This window comes from Struthio camelus, chromosome 6, assembly GCF_040807025.1.
Source record: "Struthio camelus isolate bStrCam1 chromosome 6, bStrCam1.hap1, whole genome shotgun sequence".
Classification (NCBI taxonomy): domain Eukaryota; kingdom Metazoa; phylum Chordata; class Aves; order Struthioniformes; family Struthionidae; genus Struthio; species Struthio camelus.
The window spans coordinates 44,912,438-44,937,656 of NC_090947.1; the positions used below are offsets into that span (position 1 = coordinate 44,912,438).

The 25,219-nt window shown below is 39.1% G+C and overlaps 1 protein-coding gene across 8 annotated transcripts in view; it reads right to left on the minus strand.

Moving 5' to 3' along the window:
- The window catches only part of PRPF40A (pre-mRNA processing factor 40 homolog A), a 28,557-nt gene extending 3,468 nt beyond the window's left edge, over nucleotides 1-25,089 (minus strand). Inside the window, exons 1-25 of one of the 8 annotated variants that reach the window (XM_068949410.1) lie at nucleotides 24,399-25,089; nucleotides 22,680-22,817; nucleotides 19,521-19,601; nucleotides 17,127-17,157; nucleotides 16,370-16,392; nucleotides 14,523-14,603; nucleotides 14,320-14,430; nucleotides 13,727-13,847; nucleotides 12,480-12,504; nucleotides 11,910-12,227; nucleotides 10,912-11,020; nucleotides 9,777-9,841; nucleotides 8,969-9,133; nucleotides 8,167-8,275; nucleotides 6,441-6,591; nucleotides 5,509-5,642; nucleotides 4,611-4,725; nucleotides 4,361-4,452; nucleotides 4,058-4,174; nucleotides 3,377-3,514; nucleotides 2,676-2,771; nucleotides 2,039-2,125; nucleotides 1,853-1,949; nucleotides 1,686-1,747; nucleotides 356-490 (exon numbers count right to left, since the gene is read on the minus strand). In XM_068949410.1, the coding sequence (XP_068805511.1) occupies nucleotides 356-490; nucleotides 1,686-1,747; nucleotides 1,853-1,949; nucleotides 2,039-2,125; nucleotides 2,676-2,771; nucleotides 3,377-3,514; nucleotides 4,058-4,174; nucleotides 4,361-4,452; nucleotides 4,611-4,725; nucleotides 5,509-5,642; nucleotides 6,441-6,591; nucleotides 8,167-8,275; nucleotides 8,969-9,133; nucleotides 9,777-9,841; nucleotides 10,912-11,020; nucleotides 11,910-12,227; nucleotides 12,480-12,504; nucleotides 13,727-13,847; nucleotides 14,320-14,430; nucleotides 14,523-14,603; nucleotides 16,370-16,392; nucleotides 17,127-17,157; nucleotides 19,521-19,601; nucleotides 22,680-22,817; nucleotides 24,399-24,761 (2,964 nt within the window). In that variant the 5' untranslated portion in view covers nucleotides 24,762-25,089. Of the gene's footprint in view, nucleotides 1-355; nucleotides 491-1,685; nucleotides 1,748-1,852; nucleotides 1,950-2,038; nucleotides 2,126-2,675; nucleotides 2,772-3,376; nucleotides 3,515-4,057; nucleotides 4,175-4,360; nucleotides 4,465-4,610; nucleotides 4,726-5,508; nucleotides 5,643-6,440; nucleotides 6,592-8,166; nucleotides 8,276-8,968; nucleotides 9,134-9,776; nucleotides 9,842-10,911; nucleotides 11,021-11,909; nucleotides 12,228-12,479; nucleotides 12,505-13,726; nucleotides 13,848-14,319; nucleotides 14,431-14,522; nucleotides 14,628-16,369; nucleotides 16,393-17,126; nucleotides 17,158-19,520; nucleotides 19,602-22,679; nucleotides 22,818-24,398 lie in introns of all 8 variants that reach the window. The other 7 variants (XM_068949409.1, XM_068949408.1, XM_068949407.1 and 4 more) reach the window with 7 other exon arrangements.
- Between the last annotated feature and the right edge of the window lie 130 nt (nucleotides 25,090-25,219).

The window sequence follows — 25,219 nt, forward strand, 5'->3', positions numbered from 1 at the left end:
CCCCCACCTCCCTGTTTTAATCATAAATGCTATTTTGTAACAGCATGGACTATGTTTCAATACTTTCAATAAAATAATAGACCTCATTCACACTTTTACATCAAGTAACAACAGTAAATCGCATTTAACTAAACAGTAATTTCATACGTCAATAACAAAATATTAAATGAGGGCATAGGATCTGTATGATTTTAAGTGTTGCTGGAACATTTGGTCCATTTTATATATAAATGGACCAAAACATAAATAAAGCTTTACTCTTAAGCAAGTAAACCCTTTATCAATCTATAAAGTAAGTGTACTGTATTACAGCATCCCACTGATATAAACATAAAATGGAAACAAGAAAGCTTACAGAATCTTTTCCAGGTCTTTTTTTAGTAGGAGATTTATGTTTTGATTCAGATCTTTGTCTAGCTCTATCCTTCTCACTCTCTCTCTCTCTATCTTTTTTGTCTTTTTCTCGTTCAATATCTGATTCTGGTGAATCCTGTGTAAATAAAGGGAAAAATATTAAAGCCTCTGCACACTCATTTTCTTAACACACTGAATAATTTATATATCCAATACCCACAACTTGGGGGGGAGGGGGGGACAAAAAAACCAAACTCTTCATTTTAATATAGGCTGTATTAGAAAGTAACTGCTCAAAGTGGTTCCTAATTAAACGCATGCTATTAATCATGGCAGAAATAATGCAAAAACACTACTAAAGAGATTTGAAAACACGAGTAGGGAGTTTGTTAAGCACACAACTTTCCCCATTCTCATTGCATGCAAGGACGGGGCATGCTGGATGCCACACGTAAATCTCTATGTACACAAATGCCATTTTATTCAGTAAGACCTCTGGAAGGGGTGAGATCTGGTAAACATTCTTCTGTTACATGGCTCGCTGGCCATACTTGAATGCTTGTTGGTTTTTTACTGGAATATTAAACCATATAGTAAAGGGATTAGGTGCTGTGACTGGTGCTGTGATTCCATATTTTATCTCAATGTTGCTAAGTTTATGTGGCCCTGTTTTTGTTGCAGCAGTTAGTAAATTACTATCTTACCCAAATGCCTAACAACTACTGCCCTTCCTCCCTTTGTGAGGGCTGCCACTGAGGGGCACAGCTAAGTGTTAAGAAAGAAATCACAGAAACAAAAGAACGCATCAGTTTTGAGGAGTTTTGTAGCAACATACGTATTCCTTGGCCTCAACTAACACACAGAATGAAAGCCTGCTTTCTATTCTGTAGGGTCTTTTGAGGCCCCAGGCCCTTTGATATCAGAACTTCTAACAAAATACTCTGATACTCAAGCAGGCAAAAGGAACACTGCTTAGCATGAAGCAAAAGGGAAGAAAAAAAAAAAAAACCAACAACTGTGATCCTTTCCAGCACTCCATGGTAATAGTGGACTTCAAGGACTGCAGTGGCAATAAACAGCAAATGCCAGGCTACTAGTACAGTCTTTTAAGTTTGTTTGAATGGTTGTAGTTAAAAACCACAAATTTAAGTCTTGAATGATTTAATTTTATACAGGATAGAAGTTGTTACACTACCAAAATCCTTCTCATGCCTGGTCTCACACAGTCTATTATAAAGGCAGCTGGACAACCGCAAACACCTAAAAAGGATTACTGCAAGCATAAGGTATTGAATCCATTGGCCAGCTCAGAAACAGCTAGCAGCACTTACTGACTTATGTCTTCTCTTCTTGCTCTTCTTCTTGTGTTTTTTTGACTTCTTGTAACTTCTCTCTGCAAACATAAGGAAAAACAAAGAGACATCGATAAAAAAACATCAAGACCCAGCAACAAAACAATAACACTCATTTACAAACAAACGAAAAAAAAATCGCATACCAGATTCCGCACTGGAAGAACGATCAGAAAGTGATCTAGATTCTGAACGCTGCCTTTTCTTCTTTGAATGGCTATCATCATCCTCAGACTCCGTGCCCTTGAAATGCAAAGCAATGAATTTAGCAACAAGGCAGCATTACAAGTAAGTTACAGAAATAGACTTCAACACACGACGAAACAACTTACCGAACGAGAGCGAGATCGCTTCCTGTGATGCTTTTTAGACTTTTTAGAATGTTTCTTATTCTTTGAATGATGATGCTGACACTCATGCTGGAATACAAGAGAATCTAAATGTTATAATTGGTCTACAGGTCACAGCAAGAAGCTGTAGTGATGTTTCTCATCGTGCATAAAGCACCAATAGCACCTACTGCTAGCAGTTTACAAATACGTAAAAAGCTATCGGTATTGCAACGTTAAAGTTGTAGTAACAAGCAAGGAAACATACAGCTTTGGGTTGGAATGCACACAGTTTCTACAACGTACACCTGGACCACTGCTTCAGTGCTTCCAATTCAAAGCTCTTGCTCAAAATTGGCCAAGAACATAGTGCATACCTTGCTTTGATAAACCTGAAATTGTGCCATTTTAAAAACCTCTTGAAAACTCCAGAAAAATAAACAAAAACCCCAAAGAGTACATATTTCAAAATCAAAACTCAAGTTAACTAAGAAAAAGGCTTTAATATCTGTACTTTTAAATAATGCAGTTCAGTAGAATTCTGTTAAATCCTTCTCCCTTTCTGTATATTTTAAGAGCCAATCAACTAAGGGAATTCTTAAAATATTCTCTAATTAGGAAGAAATAAAGTAAGCAGTACCTCTAGGACATGCATGAAATCTTTAAATATCCTTTTTCTTTCAGACTCTAGAGTGATGTCTTCAAATGCTGGTTCCTTCACAAATCTATCCCTGATCTGTACAAACGGCAACAATGAAACGCTAACATGAAATGCAGCCGTTTAAAAGTTAACAAACATAAGCATGATTTCACCTACGGAAAGAGACTGTACAGTTATAAGGTTAAACTTTTTTTTTAATGCCAGCTTCACATTTAAGGAAGGATCCAACCAAGACAGTATGCAGTCAAAACTGTAACAGATGTAGCCATACAGAATCAGACTGTTTTAAGCTACATTTAAGCTACACAAGCCTGGTAAAACATGCAATTTTATATAAAATATATTTTGAGAGGGAAGATTTTTAAAGATTAAAAATAGAACAAAAAGTTACAAGTTTTGAACCAAGTAGAATGCTCTGTTTAAAGTTAAGTTTTGACGTTTTACGTGTTTTTTTTTTAAATTGTACGCAAATTGAAGTATCAGTAGAATTATTAATAAAGTTATTCGCATCAAATGTTTACTGAAGAAAAACCAGGACTATTCTGATAGGTTTAAATTTATATAAATGGAGAAACACTGGAAGATCTACAGCTTAGAAAATCTAGGTTTTGTAAGAACACTAGTATGCAACAGCCTGTTGAATATAATAAAAAAATTCCTAATTAAGTGACAATACGTACATCTTCCCAGACAGCATCCAATTCAATTGGAGGTGTAGCTTGTTTCAACATACTCTTGAACGCGGACTCTTTCCGCTTCATTTTGCGGGCTTCTTCTTTTTCCCTCTCTCTTTCACGGGCTTCTGCCTTTTCCAGCAGCTACATCAAATAAAAGTTGTGAGAACGTTTGAAAGACATCAAAAGAGAAGACTAATAGTTCAGTTTCATTCATTCTTGGGAAAGCCCACCAATAGTTCAGCTTTAGAGTTTCCTGTTTGTCATACAGCCCTACAGGAAATCAGCCACTCAATTGCTTATTTTTAAAGCATGCAATTGTTGTTTCTAGAAGATAATTTGGAAGACAACTAACATCTAACGCAAGCCGAAGCTACAGAACAAGAAAAAAAAAAAATCCTTCATAAGAAGAATTGCATACAAACGTGAAGACATTATTTAATTCCTACTAAAAAATTTCACTTTTCTCAAGGTGGAATATTTATATTCTGAATAAAAAAATCTACCTCTGCTGTTTGTATTTGGGAACTGATATCAGGATAAGCACCTCTAAAGCACAGCATCTCTCAAATACTATGCAAATAGTCAAAACACAAAAGAAGATGCAGTGAAAATAAACGCCAATTCCTGTTTTATAAGGGATTTCATTTTAGAATTTTTTAAACATTTCTATATATTAATACTTACACTATTGAAAGCCAGTTTGATATTTCCTGCATCTAAAGTAGTAGCTCTTTTAGTTGAACTGATGACCGTAACAAAATCTTCAAAAGAAGTATTCACTTCAACCACAAATCCTTTATCCTGAAAGAAAATTGCCTCCTTGTCATCAGGGAAGTCAGGACCCTCCAATTAGCTCTAACATACATGATATTAACACAATGTGCAATCCCATCTCCCAGTAGCAAAGAGTTCAATTACTGGTTTCACAGACTTGAACATATTGGTATTAAAAAATAAAGCACACAGTGGAGCATTTTCTCCCCTCACCTTTAAGATATCTTTTATTATCTTCTTTTCATCATGGTAACGTGCTTTCAAGTCTTCAACATAGAACTTGAAAAGATCAAGCGCTGTTGATCCTGATGAAAAAACTAGATAAGTCAAAAGCTAGCTCTAGTAAAAGAGCTGCATTTTCTTTAAAATTCAGAAAAAAAACCCCAAACAACTAACCCAGCTCTATTCTGCCCCAAAAATCTGCATATTACTTTTGACAGGTAAGAAAAGAAAGTATTCTTACCAGGCTGACCAAGCATATTAGTGAATCTGATGTCAGAGCTTATGGTTGGGTACAACTCCATCCAAGAGGACATTGAATGCAACTGTCCATGTTCATGCAATTCATCTAAAAATATCTGCCAAATACAAGTAAAATGGGAAGCTGTAGTCACATATCACTTTGCTAACAGCTGGAAAAAAATACTCCTGATTACTGAAATTCCGTTTTGGTTAAAAAGTGATCTAAAAAGTTCAGATATCATCACTTCTTCCTGATTTCCTCCCCCATTTACAGTGTTCCAGTTGGATTTCCTTACCATTCAAATCTACTTGCTCTTACTCTCCCCTACTCTCAGCAGTTATCCAGCAGATTTATTATACCGCACACAAAATGATTCAGATTTTTTTCCCCCTCAAATCACCAAAACTGGTTAGAATGCCACTCAAGCATGTGAGTCTGCAATACTCAAAACAAAAGGGCCAAGGTCTAGTCAGGAGGAAGGAAGGAAGACTAATATAGTGTAACAATGTACAGTGAAGAAAAACTGGTGATATAAAGAACTTTTTTTTTAGGCATCTTTTTGTCCAATCAGTTTTACAATCACATACTGCACTTCACAGTTTACAGGATTATATTTAAGCAGATCAATAGGTGATTTAAGAGAAAACAAAACAGCCCCGAAAGCTAGCTTTACTATGTATAGTTTTATTCACATGCATGCAACTGTTCTGTTTGGCAAACACACTAATAACGTAATAAAAAACCCCAACACACAACTGGTATTCTAGCCAGCCTAATACTCTTCAGCTCCCGATTACCGATTTATTACATGCACCCACTAACCACCCTCTAAGACATTATAAAGCACAAGCAATATCAGAAGCTGTGAAACGTTTAGCTCAGAAAGGGATTCACCAACCTGAAAAGACTCTCTATTTTTACGCTGTCGCCTTCTTTCTCTAAGCAAACTTTTCTGCTTTTCTTCCTCCTCCTCTTTCTCTAATGCCCTGATGTGTTCCTCAAAACAGATCAGTGCATCCTCCTTATCCATATCTACCAAGAGGAAACAAGAGAGGAGTAAGATTACAAATTAGTCATTTCTTCCTACTAAACTGTAGAAAGTTTTGTATTGAGAAATAACTGTAACCAATTGTTACTGTTCACAGAGTGAGGGGAAGAGATATTGAACACTGAATAGGAAAACCCACGGAGAAGAAAACAAAACAAAAAAACTGCTGCTGAAGTATCACTGACAACATGGAACATAGACGTCTTTATGAGAAAAGCATTATGGGTGAGCACTTGTGTCTCCTACTCCATTTCCACGTGTCTTACAGACACAAGACAAAAGAAAACACTGGAAACCTTTGTCAAATACTTCAACAGTTGCATAAAGTCATGAACTGCTCTTAAAAGAAAGAGTCATTTACGAGAAAAATCTGCTCAAAGGAAAAAACTACCTTCCTATCCTTATTTTGCAGTTCCATTCGAATTTAGAAACTTAGATGAGGATTACTCTTTCTAGGAAAGCAATGCTAAACACAGCAGGGCCTTGCTCTAGCAGAAGGCAGTCTAAGCGGTTGCAACACTGGTTATTTTGTCAAATAATCCTTCAAATTTCAACCCCCATGACAAGATATCCCTTGCTTTGCCACTAAGATTAATCAGGAAAGGTTTCTGAGGCCGATATCCATTCCCTAGGAGCTAAAAAAGATAGGTTCCTTTATACAGGCTGCTCAGTACTTATCACTGCTGCTGACTGGACAGGCCGTATCCAGGAGGCAGGAGTCCTCAACTACTAAAACAGATCCATTCCTTCTTCCAGAAGGAATTCACAGACTTTTTACTTACTCTGAAGTTCCTCATCTTCTGCAAAGGTAGGATTGTCCATCAGATACTGCTGAGCCTCTGACCAAGTTGTACAGTAAGTGACATTAGCCATGTTATCTAATATGTTCTTCAAAGCTTCCCAGTTCCTCTTTCGTAACTGCTTGGCTTGTTCCTGAGAAAAATAAGCAAGTTTTTTAAAAATGTGACGCTGTATATAGACAAAAACACATGATCCTCAGTATGCTCTCAAAACACAAAATTAACCTTTTATTTACATATAAAGCAATGCGATACATTTTGGACCTACATATTTTTTTTTCTTTTAATATACTTTTATCACTGTCATCCTCATATACGTAATTTTAACACTATAATCTCTAACTATTCCCAATAGATGAGAAAAGCTCAGAAAACACAGCTCATCTTTAGAATACGGCTAGGAAACTGCCAGTACATTCAGCAAAAAGTCAGTGCTGCAAGGAAGTTCTGTGGTCCACTGTACTATTGAAGAATAGAGCTAAAACAAGCGCTAATCACAGAACTTAAGCAGTGCTGTGTGGACTCTTTTTGTTTGCTTTTTCTGTTTTGTTTTGTTTCTTTTGGCAAACCTGGACCTTAACACTAGTCTCAGTTACATCAGAATTTCAGAAATAGGAAACAGGTATGCTATTAAAAATGAAATGTGTAGCAAGACTATCTGTCCACAGATGCTGATAAGTGTTAGCATCACAGTAAGGCAGCTACTAAATTTCAGTGGAGAAGGACTGACCATATCAGATATAATTCAGGCCAAACCCTCAAAGTCAGTACAGTAACCACTGATGTCAAAGGAAATATAACTTTCTGTAACAAGGGTCTAGCCCATGACAGTTTCACCATGTGATTCAGAGCAGTTCAGAACAAAAAAAATCACATTAATTTGTTAAAACCATACTAAAAATTAAACACGTAACAGAATTCACAGCAACCTATCTCAGTAAGAAAAATCAGCAGGGCCTTTCAAAAAACTGCTATTATAACTGCAATACTGGGTGAAATCAGAGGTTTACCTTGTCCATCTGCCACCAGAATACAATGAGTTAGGGAAAGATTATGAGAACAGAAAAGCGATCTACCCTTCGCATGCTTGCCCAGTTTCAGACCGTTAGCTTTTCAGGAAATTCTGATCTCCAGAACGTTATCTTGCAGCAGTGAGTTCTACAACTGCAGCTATACACTGTGCAGAAACTGAACTTCCTATGGTTTATTTAGGTAATCATATTGCGCCTGCTAACTCTATTTGAATGCCCCTTGCATTCTGTATAATAAGAAATAAGGAACTGTCTTCAAATTCACTTCTCCAAGACTAGTGAGTTTTGAAGAGTTCCATCAGTACTTCTTTCCTTGTTCCCTTCCCCCATCACATCTTTATAAACTGAAGAGCACTGTCTACAATACGGTGTCTCACAGGTGATAAGCCTTGCCTGCCTTTTGTTACCTTTCCTAGTTCTCTCCCTTTGGAGAGGGAGCATCCTGACCTGTTCTCTATAACCAGTATGCAGTTCACAGTAATGTAACAGTGCTTCCACTTCATTCTAGGTGCCTTTCCTACAGATTCCTCCCCTTCTGTTCGCATTTTGACTGTCCCTGAACAACATGCTGAATTGGCTTTTTTACAGATCCTACGATGCTTGCAAGATTGTTTTCCTAAGTGGTATAAACCATTTTACAGATAACAAGTGAAAAATTAGGTTTGGAAGAGAGTTACCTTCTCTTTCTTAGACAGAAAAAACAAGACATCTTCATAAATTTCCAGACGATCACGCTCAGAGATGGCATTCCAGACTTCCATCTCCCCAAACATTTGTTCAGCTTTTCTACACAAAATAAAGAGAAAAAGCACATAATTTATTGGCAAACACTAATTTAAAGCATCCCACTGGCTTACAATAACACAGATCAACTGCATTATAACTGCATTATAAGCAGTAATGCTTTTGTACAGCAGCTCCCTAATTTTCTGACTTGCTATTTACCAGGGGCTTAAAAGACTGACAGGCCTATCACGCTCCTATTGCTACACATAGGTCTTATTATGTGTGCTATGTATACACAGTAGGTTTACACAACTAAGTTCAGAAAGTTCCACCGCTGCTCAGAAGGTCATCAATTGCACCTCCAAAGAGATTCTTGGTGTTAGGCGTACAAAAATTTAATAGCATTCATACAGTACATTAGACTCCTAAGAACAAGCTACGAGAATCTACTTTTCTCCTAATGGCAGCTGTGATATGAAACACCTCTCAATGTCTTCTTTCATTTCTAGTTATTTGATGCTCAAGCCACGAGCACATCGTCGTCCATCAGCACCACCACACATTTGAGCTGCTCTCTGCCCGATTTTTAAAAGATATGAGAATATTCGTGTTCCTATAAATATTTTAGTTGCAGGCTTTTCAAGGGCTGAGCATTATACGAAGATTAGCATTCACCAATAGCAAGCCAGAAAAACTCAAGGATAAACTTGGCAAGCTAGCAAGGGCTAGAACTTCATTCAAGATTGATCTTACTTGTATCTTGTTGTGGATGTCATCTTTTCATGGTTTTCAAGAAAACGCTGGAAGGATTCTTTAGCTTCTTTATATTTTGATCTTGCTTCTTCTTTTTCTTCTTTCTCTGTTTGAACTTTGTAAGCGTTAAAGGCTTGCTTTTTTTCACTTAACTTTGCCAAAGCACTTCATATCAAGGGGGAAAAAAATCACAGCAATAGCAATTATAAAAAAGGACTTAAATTAGAAAGACAAAGCAGAAGAGCCAAAGAAAACAAAATTTGAACAATCCAGACTTTTGAGACAAAAGTAAGCATAATATAAATGACCATCACCCCATCTCCCTCAGATTATTGAGAGTTGCTTTTTTTAAAGCATAATAAAGACAAGCAGTTATTAATAAGCATTAAATAATAAAAGAGAAAACAAAAACCACAGTTTCAGGTTGCAATTACACATCTCACAGAATATTATATTATCAGGCATATCAGCCACTTGGCTGTCAATGTGAATAGCAGCACCAATTTCAAAAAGTAACCTAGAAAGTCTTCAGCACCATCACTATAAAAAAGTGCTTCTATTTCCAAGGAAAATATGTAAATCACATACGATACAACCAACTCCTCCCACGCCTTTCCCGAATCAAAGAAATTAAACCTAGGACTTGCAAATCTTTAGTTAATGAAGTAACACAGTGCCTTGGCCAATAGCACCCACTCACAAACACACACACACATCTATCAAAGCAGTCAAAAGTTACATCAGTAAAGTCAAAGTACCTAAAATAGTATCTGTGTACAAATGCAATGAGAAAGGAATCAAGCACTACCTGTATCTAGGATCATTAATGATCATTTTCATAGCTTGCTCCCATGAAGCATTGGATGGTACTCGCTGTGAAGACATTAAATTATTATTAATTAGATTTGGCACAAACATCCAACAATGACAGATTCCTTAAGAAAACAGTCATTAGAAAAAAGTAGTAGTAGACTATGGAACTTTTGGGGCGAGGCTCACAGTAGGTTTTTATTATGTCAGGCATTAGCATACAAAGACAACAATGCTCGTTATAAAATTCTGTTTGTTTTTTTAAACACTCGACAAGGAAAATGAAACATGGTACTTTCCAGATTACTGCCATTTTCACATGAACTCTTTCGGAAATTTTCCTACTACTACTGCTCACTAGAAAGAACACAAGCAGATTCTGTCTACACCAAGGGAAAACCAAGGTAATCTGCTTTGACTCCCATCTCGCCTCCATCTTTAGGACAAAGATAACAAATTTAGCGACCAGGTATCAGGCAACACTTCAGTTACCAAAATTTTTGTTCAACGGTGAGGTACGTTTATAATTGTAATAACACTTAAATAGAGTTTCAGAACTATGGCTTTATGAAAGAAAAATTCTGCCTTTAAATGAAATTAGCTTCAGTAAGAATTTATGAAAGTAGGGGGAAAACTGACTTAATGACATAAGTGTTTTAATGTTCATTCTCATTCCTTACTCCTAAATCAAATGCAATGCTACGGGAACATCGCATGCTAAACCCAATACTTTTTCCTTGTTCCGGAGGGATTTCTACACTGTTTGTCACTGAAGTATCTACTGTTGGCGTCCTCCACAAATACTCACAGTCCTGCTTTGGATTCTGGATAAATGCGACAGTATTCCTTTACGTGATAGTGTAGAGATCACGTGAAAGGAAGACAATAATAAAAAGAAATCAAACTAAGAACCCGAGAAAATTCAACACCCTCCCTCAACCAAAGAGTTTCTGAAAATGGCTTAACCTATATATAGTTTTCACTACGATGTTCTTTCCCTTGTTTCTTGTCTAGTACAAAAGTTATCTTCCACAACATTGGGACACCTTTTTATAAAAGAAGTAGACTAGCAACTTCTGGCAAAGGCAGTTTTTGTAATTCTATAAAGCATTAAGAAACACTGACTGAAATACCTTTTCTTTTAATAGTTCTTTAAACGCTTGCTTTGCTTCTTCCTTTGTATTCCACGTATAGGTTTTTTTAACTGGTTGGGCATCCTCCTCCTCTTTCTTTGAAGCACCACTATAAACAGAAATTGCTAAATCTTATTATTTAGGCATTTTTTTTCTAAGTGACAGTCACTAAAGAGTCAGAAAACACCATAATTGGATACATTTTTTGAGGCTGGGGTATTTTTTTTTAGTAACTCAAAAAAAAAAAAAAAAGAAAAAAAAACATGTCAAAGACCATAATTTGTACGACACTTTTCATTACAGACAGCAAACTTAATTAGTAAGACTATTTTAGGGAAGTATTATCACTTACGCAGCTGGCTACCTGCTCAAATTATTTATAAAACTATCCACAGAAATGCAACCCTGAAATTTAGCAAGGAGTGCAAATAACATATACATAAGCACAACAGGAAGGGGAGTGCCTAAAACTACCCCTCCCGGCCTTAATTATCTCCTTCTGGCTATAATCCCCCGTAGCTTGTTCGTTTTTGGCTTGAATGATAAAATCATGAGCTACTCTCCATTACTAACAGAGGATATAGAAAATCATCCATGGTGGATCAGACAAAATCTATCCAGCACTGCATTTTCTTCTGACGGTAGCCAATTGCAGAGATCTATGGAAGGGGAAACATACACAGTAAGCATATGTTATCCCAGGAAATTCTTCCAGCTACCATCAGTTTGTGAAGTACTTGAGCCACAAGTGGTTCTCTGTAGGATTTAAGAGTTTTACGGTGGGAAGTAATAACTTTTTTTGTTTGTTTGTTTTACAACAGATTTGATCCTCCTCCTCCTTTTTCTTATTTGTTCTTGCCTGTTACCATTGAGTCATGCTCCCGTTTCACAGAAACGGCCAGCTGTCAAAGAAGCCTGGCCACCTATAACTGAAGACAAACCAGATCCTAGAAGAAATACAGAACTGCAGCAAAGCCAAATACTTCAATTTTTCTTACTCTCCTGAAGCCTCCTGCTTGGAGGAGTCCTCTACTGCATTAGCTGTAGTTTCCGCACTCTGCTCCTGCCCAGCAGATGCAGCAGTCGCTTGCTGTCCCTGGTCCTCAGATGTGCCTGTGACAGTACTTTCATTTTCTGCCACAGAAGAAGCTGCAGTAGCTTCTGCTTCGGAGGCTGCTGTTGCTGCAGTAGTAGCAGCGGTAGAGGTAACAGCCGCGGCAGTTTCAGCAGCAGTTGTGGCTGTGGTGGTTGTGTTTGTTGCTTCTGCTGCAGCTGCTGAAGTAGCCGTTGTTGGAGTGGATTCTTCGGGCTTGCTGCTGCAGATTTCAAATTACAGGAACAGTCAACACAAGCTCTAAGACAGGAGCTGCTTTATTAAAACAGTGCACCTAAATAGGAATATGTAGGTCAAGGATTTCAGTTAAAAAAAAAGGGGGGGGCAAGATGGAATATAATATGAGTTTTATATATTAAACCACTCTTTGGAAGGAAAGCAAGCTGCAAAAAGCATGCTTTAGGATGCAAGGATTAGATTCTATGTTTAAGAAACAATAGGGAGTCTAACATACCTGTTTTCTTCAGCTTTAATCATTGCTAGAAAAGAAAGAAAAAAAAAAATCAAAATACATCTTCAAAAGAGATTCATGTACAGAATGGAAAAAGTTAATGTTAACATGACTGAACAGACGTACAGCTTTAAATATCTGTTACTATTTAGTGTTTGTGCCCTTTGAAATCAGGCTAGAACAAAATTTAGAATTACTACTAAATGAGCAATAGTAGATTTAAAAAATGATTTATCAATTTAAAATAACTATTTCAACTTTAAAAAGCACAGTCACTGATGCTTCTTTTATTCTTTGTAGCGCTTAAGCATTTATTTCTTACTTCTGCTGATTTTATAGTTTATCAAAGCCTTATTTCCCTTACACTATCAAACAAAACTCTGCTAAGAGTGAAAAATAGGGGCACATCATCATGTGCCATTTGTACAAAAGTGAACACTGCCTTTATAATACATAAAGGTATTACAGTAATACATAAAAGTATTATAATATTACTAATATTTTTGCCACATCAGTTTAACACAAAGCATTTTGTCAAAAATGAAAAGGAAATCACTACCTAAGCAAAGCCCTACAGATGATTTTGGCTTCCAGCTTACAGCCAGCACCACTGCTTTGACTATGAAATCTATTACTGTTTTCAAAGTTCTTCTGAGACACCAAAACAAAATATGAATCTTACTCAGCTGTAAATTATACGGTACTACCAAAGTCTGACATCCTCTTGTCCTGGTTTCCCAAGTGAATGAGGAGTATTATAGTGTTGCCTCTCTTCTTTCCCCAAACAACCTGAGCCCCTTAACAAATCATACCAAATTCCTACTAGTTTCCCAAAACTGGTGGCTGAGTAAGAGTGAAATCCTGTAACAGCCCTCAAATGATGAAAGATGTGAAGCATCCCCTAACCGTTAACACACACACACCACGACGCAGATCATGGCCATATCCCTGAACAAGCCACATCACGTTAACAGTCCTAATCCGGTTGCTACTTAGGGACACAAGGGGGAGCTGATGGGGCTGCCACATAAGTACAGAGGAGTAAAAGGTGTAACGGAAAAAGGGGTGGCGATGAGGTGGAAAACGCAAGAGATAAGATCAACTCTATTGCATATGGGTTATTCCAGTGCATTTAACTTCTAACAAAAGTGCAATCACTACGCTTTGATACCAAATTCTTGTCATAAATCATGCACACATACAACTTGCAACCTTCCTCCACCCTCCCTACTCAAGCTCTTTAATGTTACCTTCAAGATCCTCAAGTTCTTTGGGCTTTGCCCAGCGTGATTCCTTTGTTTGGGAATTATAATAGTAGGGCTTTCCAGAATCAGATTTGTACTCTTTCCAGGGACACTTAGACAACAATTGCTGGTGGAAAGAAAACAAAAACATCAAAACAAACTTACAATGGCATTTTAAAATTAAAAACATTGCTAAAAGTAGCGAGCCACAAACACCAGGCCAAGAAATAACTTAAGGAACCATGGATACAAGGCTTCCCAAGCTTATACTCCCCAAAGAAAACTCTCTCTAGCAAGACACAAACACCTCACTTATCCAGGTATTAAAAAATGCAGTCTTTTTCGTAAGGAAAAATCTATCCAAAAGTTTATTAAAACTGTTTAGAGTTTTGCCCATCTTGCAGCTTCAAGCTTCACTAAGGAATATGATAGCTATTTTATAAACATTTTTGCAACATTCTTTATTTTAAGAGTGTGCTCCCAATGGAAAAAATATCTATCGGCACAGCAATCCTACTGCATGATAGTTATGCTAGTAAATTCTTGCCTGCACACAAACTTATACACAGTACAATAATTTCCGTTTGAAGTTAGTTTACCTCAGCAGGTGTTTTGAGATCATCTGGCTTCTCCCACGTGGACTGCTTTGTTTCAGTGTTGTAGTAGTATGTTCTTCCATCAGGTGATTTGTGCTCTGTCCACGTAGACTTCTGGGAAATATAAAATATGTAATTAATGTTGAATAATAACAGTGATTCAAAAGCCACTATAAAACTTTAACACAAGAGGAAAGCAGATAAACCTGTTTAGAATGCTCCTCATTAACAGAACTGTTGGTGGTGGTGGTGGTTTGCTGGGCTGCACAAACTACGGGATGCGTTGTCTGAGGGCGAAACAAAACAGAGTTCTGAAAAGACATTCCAGTTACAATTTTTCATTTGCATGTGTATTTTAAGTACATTAAATAATACAGTACTGAAAGAAAGGCAGCAAAACAAAATCCAAACAAATTTGACTCCATCGTTCCGAGTCTAAATCTATACGTTCCAACCATCTTGCTCAATGACACATAACACAAGTCTCCCAGAAAGAAAAGGCTAATTGATATTAATTGATATTTAATAGTTAAGCTAGGTACATACAAGGTTCCCAAATTTGGAAGTGACAATCAAAAACCTACATGTCATATCTTCAAAGCAGCATGACTTTTTAAAGATTCCACTTAGCTGTTCAAGCAAACTACCTTTTTTTTTTTGCCATCTTAGACAGTAAAGGAAAACGTTGTGAGGTGTCTTTTAAACACATAACCGTACTTTTAAACACAAGTCTGACACCGACTGAAAAAGTTATTCATAGTCGCCCACAGTCTCAAGTGAGACAAAATTCCAGACTGCTTCCAAATGATACCTGTTCACCTCCCTACAGAGCCATGCTGATTTGTGATCCAAAAATTTCAATATTAAGCTATGCTACAACGCCAGTGCTAGTCCACTCGTTGCTTCTCTCTTTTGTGGAAAAGCAGCACATACTTTAAATCATTTAATGAAGTCAATCTGCCTGCCTATCGTCACACTGCTTACAACAAATGTTAATCCCCTTCCATCCAATCCAATATTTGTTCCTATTTAAGCTACCGAACTATGCCATGTTCCCAAAGCATGACAGGAGATGCTAGTAAAACCGTAACATTTCAAATAGTGTCAAGACAGAGAGAGAGAGAAAAAGGTAAGCTAAATTACCAAGTAGCAGCAAAGTATATTGACAAAGTGCTAGTGATAACCATTCTTTTAAGGTTAGTACTTAACACTAAGAACCACCGTGATGTTTTCAAAATTAGTATTAATAAACTATTTAGGCTACTGTCTTTTCATTGTTGAAATGTTTGGTTACAAAACTCTCAGTAAACCCGCACTGCTAATAAAGGGCCAAATAAAGCACACAGGACTGAACGGTGCCAGAACCTGAACCTGGTTTCCCCTGCTAAACACAACTATGTCAGGGAACAACAAAGACAATTTAGTCATGGCCTACCGAGTTCTGCTATACACGTCAGAACTGCCGTATCAAAGTATTTATTAGTATGCAACACACAAAGTTACCAAACATAAGTAAAACATAAACCTGTTCCAGTGATCACTGCAAAGGAGCAAAAATAAATAAAGGAAGCAATGTGCTCTGTCAGCGCAAATAAAACTCCAACTCTACCTTGAATAACTGTCTAGCCTGACACTTGCAAAGTTTTCAATCTGAAAACAGTTTTAAAGTAACATAGGTATCTAAGTTCTCGATTGCTTGCTGTTCAAGAAAAGAAAGAAAGAAAGAACAAAGAGTCAGACAAGACAGACATTAGTTTCCAGTTTCCAAAAATAACAGAAACACATCAGAAAGCAGACCTACTTCAGTTCAAGCCAAATTCCTTTCAATAACAAAATACTACTGTGCCACAAATAACCAATCATGAAAACCATATGTATTCAACAAAGTAGAACAAATGCATTTGAAGCTATTAATTGTAACACTGCTAGTCTAAGGTCTCCATCTCCAGCGCTAGTTAGGTAAATAAGCTCCATAAAAAGAGATGTTAAACACGTAAGCCCAAATATGCACCACACTTCTATTAAAAACTATGAGACTTTGGTTTTCACTTACCTGAGTTCCAGGTGGTGCTACGGCTGAAGAAAAAACAAACAAACAAACTAGTAAGATTCTGGTTGTTTTGTTTGGTTATTTTAAAGTAAAACCTCAAATTACACAGTGTTTGAAAGAAAAAAAGAACGCATAAAGATTTCATAGGAATCAATGAAAACGCCAGTTAGTGGAAGGCTAAATAGGCTATTCCTAGAGGTTAAAAAAGCTGTAATTCCATATGGCGATGGACATTCAACTCAGAACTCTTTGGAAAAAGTATGCAATGTGTCCCTTTCCAGTTCAGATAAGAACAAAGTAAATAAGCCTGGCCTCCATTTTTTAGCACAGTTTATTTCTATGTATGCATTCCATTATTCAAGCAAGCAGGTAAGCTTTTGATTAGCTTATAAAAACAGTACAAGCACAAACTGGAATGTGTCCCTAAATAAGCACTTTTCGAATCTCTACATTCCGAGAAGCTGACAGAGTAACCAACTGGAGCACAGATCCACACTGACAAACCACAGGTACTGACAAGAAATCTTTCATCTTTAACATTTGCACTGTTGTTCTGTAATCTCAGAAGCTAAAAAGCTGTGAATGCCCACCAAAATCCAAGAACTTTATTACATCAGTCTGCTTCCCATGCCTCCATGAATATTGGAAAAAAAAAATTAAAAAAATCTTGCACATAAAACTATAATTAAAAAAATATTTTAAGTACTTTGCCTAATTTTGGTGAAATATTTTGAAATTGCAACAGATTGTTTATACTTACCTACTTGCGCATCCATACTGTTCACTCCTGGCTGTAGAAACAATCAACAGATATTTAATTACAACTGCACTGAACGCTTAAGGCATTAATATAGTACATATCCAAACAAGTCCTTTCAGCAACAAAATTCTCTATGACCTCAAATACGGATTCCTAGTCACCCATCACCCACCTAATTATTACTGCTCCTGAAAGAAATGATTAGGGATATCAAATTTATTTTCAGAAAGACAACACATGCAACAATCTACACTGGAGAGTCTCCTGACATCATTCCAGTATCTCTTTATCTCCTAAATGGGTAGTTCTGGGGCGGTGAGGTGAGGGGGGTGGGGGGCGGCAGGGGAAGCAAGATTCTGAATTTCTGCTGGAGTAGCTTAGTAGAATTCTGTTTTAACTATGTTGCCAAAAGCATACACCTTTGAATGTACTGAGGTGTTCAATCTGTTGCATTCCAAAAACTGCTTGTGAGTAACTAAAGGTCTTACAGACGCTCCTTCTGATAACATTTCAAACAAAGGAAAAAGATCAACATAATTCAAATAGAGTTTTCCTAACATTTTTCTTCAGACAAAAATACAGCTTACAGCTTTATCATCCACTAAGATTTATCTTTCAGTTCTCTATGAACTTTGTTAACAAAAACTGCTCACGTAACAATAAACTAAAAACCTGCTGAAAATAAAAGAAACCATATCACCTCAAATCAATCCAACAGCATTAAGCAGGATGAATCACCACGAAATTTAAGACCCTAAAGCTTATTCTGTGCGTATGCGCATATGCCTGTGCTCATAAATAATCCTTCTAATGTTTCCGTTCTTGTGCCTATGTTTACTTCTTCAAATTCCCTGCTAGTTTGTTGTGCATTGTAAGAGCACTTGTCTGACTGAAGTCATCCTTTCGAGGAACTACGTTAGTTCTAAATCAGTTTTTGGAAGCAAACACTGTTAACATAAATCACAAAACAGATAATGAATCTCATAAACAGTGTTCTGAACGATCAACATACTCACGTGAAAAACAGCAAAGACCAAAGAGCACTGACATCAATATAAATAATCCAACTGGTCTCTGCAAGTTTTAGATCACATTTTACACTTGGAGAAGACAGTGTATTTTTCATCAGCTAGCTATGAAAACGATCAGATAGCTAGAAGTCTGATGAAGTCTCTTGAGCGAACCACGAGGGCTACAAAGCTCACAATTTTTTATTCACCTACAAATTATTTTAGATTAGAAAAGGGCAAAAAACTTTTTCATTCCTAAAACACTTTGCAGGTTGTGGTACACCTTCCATAGCAGGGAGGTGAAAGAATGCTGCCATGACAGATAAATGCCTTCTGATACCACACACACAAGTATCATCTCCAGTTATCGCTACCAAGAGGGGCAAGGGTGAAATTAAAGGTTGGAAACCTCTACTGTGCTACTTTGCCTCCTAAATACCATATACGCGCACACCTGATTCAATCACAGTTTACTCCCAAGACAGATCTGGAAATCAAGAGATCTACCTTCTCTCCAAAATTATGTAAAAATATACAACAAATATTCAGAATTAGTTTGAGTTAACACTGATTACCTTGCCCCTTTTAAAAATCACTTTTGGGCATAGCATTTTAAAGGTTTTTCTCCCAAGGTCTGAAATTCTTTCAAAATTTGCCATGAGTATCACTTGGCAGAACTTCATGCTGATTTCAGTATGGTAGACAAGGGAAATCACTAACGTTCTTCCTACTAGGCAGCTATTAAAACATTTAGTGCATCAGTAAGTAGTACCGTGAGCACAAGAACTAATGAAGCATGGTTCCCATGAATTTGCCTCAGGAATTACTGAACTTCATTTAAATTACACTAAGGCTGTAACATACATTCATGTCCCATTAGACAACAGAGGACAGCAGAGGGAAACATACTTAACAGGCAGATTCTCTAGTGTCTGCCCAAACATTAAACTAAAGACTCTTCCCCACTTTTAAGGTAATTAATATCGTCTGGTATGAAATCTCCATCATCTAGTGCATGTCAAAGTGACATTACATCCTTTTCCTCAACAGTATCTTCTCTACCTATCTTGTAGAAGCTTAGCACGCTTGTGATCTTTCTCTCACAACCGTGGCTGAAATTGGCTAACGGTCTTAAGAGACCACAGGGGTGGGTGGACTGATTAATACAGTATGTCCAGTCACACACAACTTATTTAGTAGAATAATTTAAAAAACTGTTTCAGCAAACTCTTTATCATTTTACAAGAACTGAAAAGCTTGATAAAACTTCAATTAACAAGACCTTTTTCACAACTCAATTCAAGAAAACAGAGACATACCCATACTGAAATAATGAAAGCAACTGAAATGAAGGAATTTTAAAACACAGAAAAGTTAAACTCACCGGAACCGTAGGCTGCATAGCAGCTTGGGACATGTGAGACATCATCATTCCAGGCATTACTGACTGCATCATTCCAGGCATCTATAATTAAACAGTATTTCAAATATACTTATACTTTATGATACTTTTAACATCTAATATTTTGGTTTCAAAATAATCACACAGTGCTAGTTTCTAACCCAAATAAACCTTCTAAGCGCTTGGCAACACACAGTTAAAGTTGTAGAATTCTGCTTCCTTTCATTACACTCCTACAGAGTGGACATTAGGAATAATAAGGCTATAGTATATTCCAAGGTCTGATATGAAATATTAGTAAAGACAACCACTTAATTACAAAAGAACAATGACAAACGACGAGCGATCTGTTTATACGCTCTTATTGAAATTGAAATCTTATGTTAAAACAGGAAAATTAAAGGCTGTGGGAAAGACTTCTGCAGAATTCCAAGGTCACACAGAAGCTATTAAACAAAGAAAAGGTAAACTCTGAGTCTATGATTAGTTTTGTTTGCAACTTTTGGCAACTCTCAGCCTGTCTCCCCTTCCTCTCACCTCTGCAAATAGGAAGCAACATTTTACAGGGATACTAGAAGAGTGAGTTTCTGCAAACATTTTCATGATGAAGACAGCTATCGTACTTAAATATCAAAGCTCTAAATCGCTTCTGAACAGTTTTTTACAATGTATCAAAAAAAACATTAATGCAGATATGCAGTATTAAACCATGCGACTTCTCTTAAAACAACATGAATTTGGTAACAGGGACATACCAGAGCATACAAAATGAAAAGTCTGAGTCTAGACTTATAGCAGAGTTTGTTGTGTGGTCTGATGAGACAAAAACCCCACAAAACTGCTACTTCGACTAGCTAGCTTTTGCTCAAATATTTATGCTTCTACTCTTAAAGGGATGGTTACTGCAACACATTATACACAGGAGTTACCCACTGGAAAGAAAAACTGATGCACTGAAAAGCTGTTTAAAACGTTACTGAAAAGGTTGTAATATTTTGTGCATCTCCCATAATTTTTGCTGATCCTGGCTTTTAAGAACTGGTGAGCCATAAAAAAAAAAAAGGGGGCAAAAATCAACAAAACATAGTTTAGGTCACTACCAATATGATTTCTTGCCCACTCAGCCCAAGTAGGTCTTGAGAAGTCAACCCCCTTCAACCTTTCAGTTATCCCCCTTTACCTTTTACTGTCCTTGGCAGGCTGGCCAAGTGACCCCATCCCCCTGTATCTTCAGGGAGCATCAGGTTACCACTCTCCTCATCTGGCATCTTGTGCGGAGAGAGGGATATTTGGTAGGGCTACCGCTCCACCCTCAATCCACAAGGTTTTCTTGGGAGGGTGAGGAAGAAAGGAAAGACTGGAAGGCGGCCCCTCCTACTCCTTGCCATCCTGTAGAAGCAGGAGAAGAAAGCACTCTTGCCCCACTGCTACTTGCAACTAAAGGGGGCTCTGAGTGTGAAACTTTTTAAAAGTCCTGACCCAGGTCCTGAAGAAACTCCATGTACTTCTCCGGGTTGCCAAGGAACACTGACCCAAAGTCCACAAAGAAAAAAACATGGGAAGAGACACAATTCTCTTTCGTGAGACCTTCCTCTGAACGATGCTGACAGTAGGCCGTTACTCTTGCTTAAGGTCCTGTGTAAAGGAGTTTCTTGTCTATAGAGGTTCACCTCAGCAAGGAGGTAAACAAGCTACAGGAATAGCCCATCTCTGCTAAGTGTCACAAATAAATCTCTGGTATCTGCTGCAAGAAAAAGCTTAGCATCCAAGCAAACAAGGCAACACCGGCCGATGCTCTTGCACTGGAACTACTACTGCGCTGAAAGTATCAGCCTCTTGTCCTCTCCTTATGGCCACAGGGACACTGAGCCTCTAATCTCCTCTTGCCATGCCACGTATCTAGCTTTTCATTCTGTATCTACCAAAAATGTTTAAGTTCTCTATTTATATTGTTCCCTAAAATATTAAGACTGAAATATTCATTACATGAGAATAAGATCAATAGAATTAAAAACTAGAAAAAAAATTGTTAAGCAGAGGAATAAAATAGAATTGCTGGACATATTTAATACACATACACAAAAGCTCACATGATTAGCTGTCATGATAATGGTTGACTCCTCCTTATCTTTTTAAATTGCATTATTCTTAGAGCAGAAGATCTAACAGACTGCAAAACCACGCTGGAGGCTCCTATCAAGTCTGAATACACTAGCTTTAAAACTTAAATTACACATGCTCTATCCAAGGTACTGCAAAGGAAGAAAATGAGTTGCCAGCTACGCACTTGTGGGCGCTTCTCAAAGGTTCAGTCTTTCGTGCTATCCTCTGACTAGTCTGCTCTAATCTATCCCTCTGGTGCGGTCACTGTCACTCCACCTCTACTTCGGCAAACCACTACCTTACTAGTATCAGTGGAGGATTTTTTCTATCCAGGAAGAGAATTGCTTCTTTCAGAAATTCAAAATTTAATGAGAAACTACATGGAAAAGGACCTTTCCTTGTTTAAAATTAAAACTTCAAATTTGCAAAAGCATGGATATGAGCCTGGCTACTCCTCCTGTCAATTCACTTTCAAATGTGCTCTGAATAGCTAAGTTTGTTTTTCAAACTGTGCATTACACTAGCACCACTAGTATATTATACAGAACTATAAATGCTCCCTAGGATGCAAGAAGCAATTCTGCAAAAATTCAGATCTTGTTTCTTCCCTGCGTCTCCCTACAATTGTCTTCCATGCTTGGATGTAAGAGTTAGCCAAGAACTAAAGAGAGAAAAAGTTCTCTACCATTACCACTTCCGAAAAGAATCGCTACTTTCTGTTTCTAGTACTTTTTAATAGGACAACCTTACTTCTTCAAAACCTATGGGAAACTGTCTAAAAGGTTTATTAAAAATAAACTATGGATTCACATATATGACAATTTAAAATTAAAGTTCCAAAACTAGGAAGCACTTTCATTATCCACTAAAATGAGAAGAGTTTCTGCATGGATAGGCATGGCTGCATAAAACAACCTGAATTGTTCACGTTATCATTTGCAAGCTACTATATGAGACTTACCTACCTCAGGAATTATCTGGCCTCATTACAGGAAGAAAGAAAGAAAGAAAGAAAAAAATCCAGTAAAACTGCCTTACCTGCCCCATTGGTGGTCCTCCCATCGGAGGCATCATCTGAGGCATCATACCATGCGGAACTGGTGGCATATTAGGTGGTCTTTGACCCATGGGGTGCATTCCCATGGGCGGATAATGTGGCATGCCTGGGTGGCCCATCTGAAAGACATCAACAAACAAAAAAATTAGCACAAAGCCAACAACTCCCTGCCCCCCAAAACACAAAACATTAAGAATAAAGACACACTTGACGCGCCACTGGAAATGAGGTAGTCAATTTTAGCTTAACACTGCAAGACAGCGAGCAAGACAATTATATTAAAATGCTTACAAATCAATTCTGATGTTAAGCATACTGTAGAAGAATACTCTTCTGGGATCTGTAGAGCTGGAGATCATCAGAATTAACAAATATATTTAAAAATTCAAAAACAATAGCCAAATAAAAAAAGAAAATATCCATCTTTCATGTTATAATTTGTCATAGAATCACATACTAAATTTGTGTGTGCAACTATTTCTGCATGCTCTTCTATACAACTATGATTAACACAAGTACCCCTGGAGCAGAGAAGTCAATCAGATGACCAGCCTATCTTTTGCTTCTCTCATGTCTAAGGCTGAAGTAGCTTCTACGCTGACTACAAACTCTGTCTCTGTATTTTCCTAAAAATCTGAATCCTGTGGTTGTCCTTATACTTGGTATAGTCACAGTAAGAGGATTAAAAAAGCTAGCATACGTCAAAAGTCTGTTCTGTAAACACACAAAAACATAGAAGACATCTTATTTCATATTCGGAGACTTGTTAGTTACCAGAACGTAGTAAAAGCCTTCTATTCCAGTCAGAAGCATCAGCTTTAAGAGTGCCTTAGGATAAAGGCTCAAAGGCACTTTATTTTGAAAGACAAATAATTCAGCTCTGCATCTTACTTGTGTCTTTCATATCTATTAGCTCAATGTGAAAGTTACTTTTAAACAAAATGTACTTTTTTGAGAAGGATACTGAGCAGGAAAAAAAAGCAAGTAATACCTTTTTTCATGCTTTAAAAACAATCTTCCATTGAAATTTTTGGGGGGTACCCAAAGGCATGCCTATTAATAGCCTGTGAGGTTGGGGCAGACCGCCCAGAGAAGTTATGGACTCTCCTTCCCTGGAAACATTCAGAAACTGTCTGGATGCGATCCTGTGCAACGTGCTCTCAGTGACCGTGCTTGAGCAGGGGGGTTGGACTAGATGATCTGCAGAGGTTCCTGCCAACCTCAACCCTTCTGCGATTACTGAAAAGCCACAAACTGAACAGGTTTGAAACTTAAAGAGTTTACCTATATATACACACGCGTATACACGCCTTGAACGTCATGGGGGACATAATCCTAACTGATTTACTAAGTCTCAGATGCTCTCCAAAGAACCAGAAGTACAACGCTTCCTCAAATCCTTCTCGCGCCCTCTGAAGACCGCTATACATACAGGCGTTTTTAAACCTTCCCGAGGGACCTGCCAACCAAATGCCATTTAACGCGCCCCAGCTCTCCTCTGCTGACCAGCGCAGCACAGGGCTCTCGGGGGGGGGGGGGGGGGCGGCCCCGGCCCACTCCCGCTTCCTTCGCGGTTTCAGGCTGCGTCGCAGGTGCTGTGCCCAGCCCCGGGCGCTGCCAGCGCGCCCCGCTCGCACAACCAAGGGCCCCCGGCCCGGCCCCGGCCGCCCCCCCCCGGAAGCGCCGCCGCCCGCACTCACCATGAGGGAGCCCCGGTCGACGCCGCCGGGCCGCATCGAGGGGCTGAGCAGGCTACCCCCGCTGCACCTGCCAAGAAGCCGCCCTCTGAGTGGCTGCCGCGACGAGGGGCCAAAGGGCATGAGCGGCTCGGGCTCCCCGCGGGGCGGGAGCAGCGGCGCCAGCAGGCTGACTGGCTTCCCCGCTGGCCAATCCGGGCGGCCCGCCAGCCGGGTGCTCTTCGGCGATTGGTCCGCGGTGGCGGCGACGGGGCGGACGGCGTCCCCCGGCGTCAGCTGCATGAGGGGAGGGGGCTTCGGCAAGGAGAACGGGAGCGGCTGAGGGGAGGCCGCCGCCGCCGCCGCCGCCGAGTCCCCACCTGACATCCCGGCCGCGACGAGCCTCTTCTCTGCCTCTCCCGGCGTCGGCGCCCGGAGCCGTTAGCGACCGCCGGCCGCAGGCGGCGAGGACCGAGCGGATGGAGAGAGGCCCCGCGCCGGGGTGGGGGAGGAAGAGCCGAAGAGAGAACGGCGGCGCGGCGAGGCCTCGCCTAGGCGGGCGGGCGGCGGCGAGCAGAAGAGCCTCCGGGCGGGAGCGGGAGCAGGCCGCGGCGGCGGCGGGCCAGGCCGGGCCGGGCGGGGGGGCGCGCGAGCCGCCGAGCCACGGAGCTCGCGCGGGGGGACGGCGGAGGGGACGCTGGGAAAGGGTCACGTGGGCGAGGGGGCGGGGCGGCCGGCGCCACATCCGCCGGAGGAGGGGGAGGAGGAGGAGGAGGGGGGGATGCGCGCTTGCCGCTCTCCTCGCCGCCTGCTTGGAGAAGCCGGAAAGTGTCGGCTGCTCCACC